This window comes from Cibotium barometz, chromosome 2 (genome assembly GCF_041138505.1).
Source record: "Cibotium barometz isolate CiBa-2024 chromosome 2, ASM4113850v1, whole genome shotgun sequence".
NCBI classification, from domain to species: Eukaryota; Viridiplantae; Streptophyta; class Polypodiopsida; order Cyatheales; family Cibotiaceae; genus Cibotium; species Cibotium barometz.
In genome coordinates this window covers 16186375-16193717 of record NC_141047.1, presented here as the reverse complement: position 1 = coordinate 16193717, position 7343 = coordinate 16186375, and the positions used below count along the sequence as shown (strand labels likewise).

The following is a 7343-nucleotide window of genomic DNA, read 5'->3' as shown; positions in this document are numbered from 1 at the left end:
ACTTGCATGCTTTAACCCCTATGTGCAACCTAGCCTTTATTAATAAAGGCTCTCACCCATTATTAATGAGCCTTATCGCCCTTACGGTCAGTCTTGGTGGCGTCTTGGTTAAGGAGCTAGAAGACTCATAGACGTTGTTTGTAAAGATATGGCTGTCTCTATGGTGGGAGTACACCTGCATTACCTACAACAAGTGCTCTTAATCAAACCCCTTGTGCGCTGAAAGATGGATCAGCTAATCATCTGCAAATATTCATTTAATCCTTTTTTTGATATACTTAGCTGTGTATTTAAGCATTTCAATCTATGTTTGAGAGAAGGGCTACATACCCTAATGGCTTGTATAGCAATTCTGTTCCTTAAGTGAGTTGAAAAGTAAGATTGATTATTCTTACACTGTATAATTACAACTGGTTGCACCCTAATGAGTGGAAATGTGCAGGCCAACCGCAATAGTTGCAGCTTATCACCTCCAATGACCTCCATCTAATCTCTAAACTAGACCCTATTGAACATCCCACAGTTACTTCTCCTAAGAACCTTCACAAAGTAGATAAGAGGATGGAGAATTGATTTCTAACACTTTGAATACATGGAAAAAAATATTATTGTTGCTTAGTACTGACTAAGCCATGTACATGAAATCATGTAGTTACAAGTCTCATCATATAGAAGAGACTTGTAACTCTATGCACATGAAACCATATATTTGCAGTGGTGATTACAAGACTCATACACCTTAAAGCCTTTCCATATGGATCTCTTGAGCTCGAGAAATTGTGACACACTAATACAGCCTCTTGAGACTACACAACAGACACCTAAATGGCAATTCTTAACAATCATTACTGTGATACCATGAGAAGAAACGTTAGCAAAACAGAACTGAATACTATAAAATGATGTTGTACACCCCCCACACACACAGGTCATGCTCATCTATACCACTGAAAACACGTCTACTTGATAAACAAGAAATTGAGGAGCAAGAAATATAAAGCCATTAGTCGAACATGCCAATACATTTGAATTGTTTGATGCCCAGCATTTGAATTGCTCATTACTGAACACAGCTAACAAGTTAACCCTGCTTTAGATTTAAGGCAGTGTACAAAAGTTGGCAGCCATAACCACTACAACCCACACAACCAAAACAAACAAAACATAAACCCCCACAAAAGTTCATACATGTTTGCCTTGGCAGTGGTCAAGACATAGATACACTGACTCTTTAACACTGGAAGAATAAATGAGATCTCAGACTACCCCCTGGCTATCTAAGCAGACCTAAATGATAAATTCATAAACAATAGGCCCCATGGAATGCAAGGAAAAAAACCTACTAAAGATGCAACCTAAGTCTATGAACCCCATTAAGCTGATGTTGAAGTACTGGATTTCTGAGATGAATTACTGCTGTGAGGCCAGCACCGAGCTAAGCCCACACCCACCTAAGCTTTGCTTTGTATCATGCTAAAACCCCTGCTTTACAGAACATGCCACCGCCTGAGCCCAATGTCGTAGCCGTGTCTTAACCTGGCTAGGATGGTCGCCTGCATTCAGAATAAAAATTTTGCAAATAAGATTCTCCCCAAAGGATTATATGCAAAACTCATGAAGCAGACATGCATTCATATTTTAAGGGCTTTTCAGCAAAGCATACAATGCAAGCATTAATTGGATGCATGCAATCATAAAGAAAATTAGTAGAAAAATGCTGGAGCCAAGGTTGGAGACACTCTAATCAGGCATGGAGTCAAAAAACACAAACCCGGGCTGGAGATGCGCCAGGTCTCATTGAAAGGGCTGGAAGTGCTGCCTGCACTGCTGGTCCGAACAAGTGCATTCCCATCAAGCGGCGACACTGGGGAAGAGCGGCTCTTAGCGTCAACAAAGTTTCGATTGATGGCATAATAAAGCTCCAAGGCAGGAAGTGTGCTTTTCAAGTTGCATCTCTCATTGTAGCTAAAGCCAAAACCCAGGTCAATGGAGCCTCTGAGCTCTTCCATGTCCTCATCTGTCAAGCTCTTGGTTCTCGTTCTTAGCAGTGGCGTCATAGGTGGTCTGGAGAATGATCTCTTTTTGTAGCCAGGCATCCTCTTTCTTGCTTTCTTGATGCCGTCGTAACTAGAACAGTCATCACCATGCGCTACATCAGGATGGGCGCCATAATCATCGCTGTCACCATCTTCCCCAGCATGTATACCATCCTCCTCCTCCACATTATCATGAGGGCCACTACCAACATCACTCTTACCATGGATATCATCATCATTCAAACATACATCATCATAGAAACCCTCGTCAGCATCATACTCTTCACTACAACCATCATCATCTTCTTCTTCTTCAAGCAAGTACTGCTCCTTTTTGCGTTCCCAGGCTTCTTCACGGTCAAGATCTGTGGAGAAAGACCTACCTTTGTGCTGGAGCCTGCGGTGGTGGTGCTGCTTGAGGTTGGCCATGGGCATGGCTATGGACTGCCCGCTGTAGCCTATCGGCGAACTCGTCTGGGGTAAGCCCGGGTTGCTTTCATTATGGTCAGCGATGGTTTGAGAGAGGGCACCTCTGTGGCCACCTCCAGCTGCACCTGATTCGAGCTTGGCCGGAGCTTCAATGGAGAGGCCAGTGCGGGCGTTGTGATGCCCAAACATATCTCCGTGCCTCTGTCTGAAGGAACCGAATGCTGCAAAGGGCTTGGGCGACACGAAGGCACCCCTCGCATTCTGGTCTTCTTCTTCAGGGAAGGGCAGGTAAGGGTCTGATGCGTCTTGTTCAAACGCAGAGATGCCCGGCTTGGGGCATCGAGAGAGAATGTCTTTCTCCTTCATTCCAAGAGAGGTCTGCGCAGAGAGAGAGAGAGAGAGAGAGAGAGAGAGAGAGAGAGAGAGAGAGAAACACAGAAATGTTAGGGTGGAGAAGAGGTCTTTTCTCTGAAATGCTGGGGTGGAGAAGAGGCCTTTTCTCTGTACAAAGAGAGAGAGAGAGAGAGAGAGAGAGAGAGAGAGAGAGAGGGGGGGGGGACAATGGCTATGGCGGAGGCCCTGCAGAGAGCCTTCGGCCCCCTTCCCGCAGGAAGGCAAATACAGAAAAATGCATGGCTTTCCTCTGAGAGGGAGACGACTGTGCGAGCTATAAACGGGGCCCACGTCGGCAGGTTTGCCACGTCAATCATAAACGTGCACAGGTCAGCAAAATATCACCATTTCTTCTATGCCGCGTGGCAAAAGAAAATGCGTGTGAACATTCAACGTCGATTTCGACGAATCAAAAAAGGCCAGCTCTCATTTTAAACAATGGGCGAGCTTGCCACGTCACCCACGTACAGCCAAGCACTCAGTCAAAACATTCAGCCACGTGGCAACCAAGAAATAATTCATGCCACAAGTGTGTTTGGCCAAAACTCCCAATCCGAATACGCCAGCTGTCTATTCAAAGTCAACCTTTTCAAACAATCGGCCATTTCAGCCCACTCCCCTTCACCCTTGGGGACGCCACGGTGTCCTGGATTTCAAAATCTATTAAATTATTATTTCTCGCATGATGAATTTTCAACAAAATAAAAAAAAGTCCAAATCTACAGCGTGTACTCATCAATCTAGCCTCCATGATTGGCCAGCTGGGTCCCCAACCCACCACAATAAAATTCTTTTAAATAATGCTTGTGAAAATATTCCATTAGCACTAAGGATCTCCCACTAAAAAACAAAACCCTTCATGATTTGTTTAGTTAATATAGATAATTATTATTGATCCCAAAAAATTTTTTTGCATGATTTCCTACCTGTATTTAAATTAAGTCCCATTCAGAAGGATAAATCCAAAGTGTAGTTGCATGATGCATCCATTATGTTAACACCTTCTTTGTTTGCTAGCAATGTCCATGATTAGTGATAAAAAGTATTAAGGCTATCAAAAATAAACATTAAAACTAATGCTTTGTCCCTATTTGATCTTGCTAACAAAAAGAGCATTTGTTTAAAATAAAAACAATTTTCAATGTCCATGTGCTCCACCTCGCACTAACAAGACTACTTAACTTCATGTCAATCATAATGAAAACCATGCATGGGTCCCCCATCCAACTTGGCCTTGTGGTTATACATATTGAGGCCAGCTTGAAAGAAGTAAGCAGAATTCATGCATAGGACTATCTTATTCCTCTCTTCCCTTTCAATCCTGGCACTTAGCCCCTAACACGTGATGCAATGGTCCACCCCACTCTTCCTCACTCCTCTGACCTTTCCATGTCATTCTACTCGAGCCTCTCTCAGTGGTCCTAACTTTTACAGCCTGTCTCCCAAATAATGCTTTCATAAAAAAGAGGTGGCTCTTACAATTTCCAACCCTACATTATCTCAAAGATTCTAAGAGTGTAATGATGTTGCATTATTATTAGGTGCATAATGTGTTATTATAAAGTCAAATCCTTGTTTGAATTGATCTAGAGAGCTAAAATGCTTTTAAATGCATTTGTCATGCTTATTCTCCACGTAACCACTACATGTACAAAGACTTTCAAACTATGATTTTACGTCCATAAGAAAATAACATGATACAACCATTAGTGCCAGCACAAGCAAGTAAGTGAAGTCTACCAACTTCATGATTTACCATGTCAAAACTCAAAGTTACCATTGTAAAGTAGGTCGCAATTATGCACATGCATAACTTCTCTCACTTTTCACTATTCATGATGAGCACCTTTTAGCTAAAACATTAGAAGTCCACCAACCTTCTAGTCAAACCAACTTATTGCTTTGATACGTCCAATCTTAAGTTTTATTTCATGTGCAAGGACATAAGACTTGAGAACACCCATATCATGTATCTTATTTTTTCTTGAACTACAGCTAAGCTAGAATGGTAATTGAAATTATGACAAGACGTACTATCATATGTATGTACTACGAAATTAATGCACATAAAAAACTACATGTAGAGATGATAAAGGCAATCCATAACCAAAGAACACCCAACACAATGTTTGATGTTTAGAAAATTTAAATAACCTCTATACATATTGATTGGATCAAAAAAAGAAATTTCCAAAGAAAGGTTGAGTAGCTACATTCTTATTGCCCATGATAGATCAAACTTCTTTTGTATTGTAGTGAGAGACCAATCCAGAAACAAACTTCTTTTGTATTGTAGTGAGAGACCAATGAAGAAGCAAACGTCTCTTGTTATGATATGACATGTATAACCGAGGTTGCATTTTGTATGCATACACATCCGTATGATTCATACTATATGAGGCCATTCAATATGGGTACAAAAAGATCCCATAAACATGTTTCCTAAGTTTTACCTTTTTTAGTTGGAAAACTAAAAGCATTGTCTTATCCAGTCATGAACATTGCCCACTCATAAATTTTTTTAATTTGCAATCCCGTGCGGTCCTATGTTGGTCACCTCCTTCGTAGCCGCACCTGTGTCACGACCACCTCCTTCGCATATAATCTTCCACAAGGTCTCTCTCTCTCTCTCTCTCTCTCTCTCTCTCTCTCTCTCTCTCTCTCTCTCTCTCTCTCTCTCTCTCTCTCTCTCTAAACAATTTTACACCCAAATTCCTTTTTCTAATCCAATTTTATCTCATTTACACAATTTCTCCCAAATTCCTCCTATTTACATAATTGCTTCCAAAATTTTTCCCAATTCTCACATTTTTCCCCAATTTCGCCCCACCCATTTAAATTCATTTCTTTAAATTTACCCATTGGGGATGAAGGCATTGGTCTTTGTGAGGGTGTACCATAGGAGATAGCAAATGCTATCATCACAGAGAATCCTCTTTGTGCATAAATAGTCTTAGGCCAACGTCAAGAATGGGATCTTCATTTTAAAAGTCAGGTTTTTAATCAAAAATAATAATCAATTGGGATAGGGAACTTTGGTGTACAAAGAGGATCGTCTTCCATCATATATCTACTCAAGCACACTTCAAGAAATAACTTGTACCTTTCTACTTCTGTAAGAAAGAATAAAGATATTGTTAGACTTGAAGCAATCAAGATGGAAGTCCATAAAACCATTGCCACCATTGATTAATAAATCTTGTCATTTATACCATGATACCATTGTATCCTAGTTGTTGAGCAAGTAGCATAGCTTCCATACCCTTCATCCTACCTATGTACGGAGCTTTTGGCCTTAAAATGTTTATTTGTGAAGGACTAAGTTGAACGCTACAATTGTGGATATTTCTTGTAATGTTTATTTATGAAGGACTAAGCTGAATGCTACAACTATGGATATTTCTCGTGCTATAGCTTACACGTTGTAACTCTTTACTATCAACTTCATCATTCTCCTTTAGGGGGCTAGATCTCATTATTGACCATTGTTTTTTTTCATCGTTCCATTTATGCACCAGCTCTTCAACCAATTGATACAAATCATGACCCTCACACACTAGCCATTCTCCATATCGATTAGCATAGCAAATTGTGTACCATCAAGCTGCTGTTGTAAGGTAGTAACTCGTCCATTAGAATATTTTCACCATTGTCAATGTTAAATGTAGGAGGAATAATACAGTTTAATGGTGGGCTAACGCAACCCTTGTATGGTGATTCATCGATGAGAATTGATCACATCCAAAAGCCTTTGCAATTTTTGTCAAAGGTTTGAACATGGCCTTAGCACTTGGATTATCTAGACGATGTAATTTTCTCCTTCTATAGGTGTAGCATCCCTCTTGGCTCCAAATCACAAAGAAAGGGAGTCTTTCTCATGTATGTTTCTACAAAGCTTTTACCATACAGAGAAGATTATGCAAAAATGATGTACATCCAGGTCAAAGAACCATGAGCATATTGCCACATTACAAGGATGTGTGTATTGGTGACTTGTACCCAACAACACTTCAAAAGTAACCCATTCAAATACAATATCACTATTAACTTTGACTTCTCCAAAGGTGACAAAATAATTGGATTATCATCAATATTGCTTCCCATTGATTCCTCTAAAATTCTTGGTGGTATAGTTTTGATGAAGCTTGCTACTGTGTCCACTTCTTTGTACTCTTGATTAGATTCTATACAATTAAACATTAAGAATATTTTATCAAATTCTATTCACTTCCTATTATGACTCTAGAACCATAACTTGAAGTAAAAGGTTAAGATTCTGTACAATTAAACACTAATAATATTTTGTATTTATTTATTATAATTCCTAGTACTTATGAGGTTTTATCAAATTTTTGAATTTACTACAAATTTTAAAGTTTTCCAAATTGAATAAAATTGTATGTGTGCATAGATCTGGACTTGAGGGACACCCCAAAAAAATTTGGGGCTGATCTGATCTGAGGCCTATAAGGCACCAAGTCGAAG

General features: G+C 39.9%; 1 protein-coding gene across 1 annotated transcript; it reads right to left on the bottom strand.

Annotated features, from left to right (window-relative positions):
- Positions 1–1002: 1002 nt before the first annotated feature.
- Positions 1003–3105, bottom strand: LOC147640714 (uncharacterized). Its single transcript, XM_086814528.1, has 2 exons — positions 1772–3105; positions 1003–1553 (listed from the first exon to the last, which is right to left on the bottom strand). Exons 1-2 carry the CDS (start codon positions 2829–2831, stop codon positions 1474–1476), a joined length of 1140 nt encoding a protein of 379 aa, XP_086670654.1. The 5' UTR covers positions 2832–3105; the 3' UTR covers positions 1003–1473.
- Between the last annotated feature and the right edge of the window lie 4238 nt (positions 3106–7343).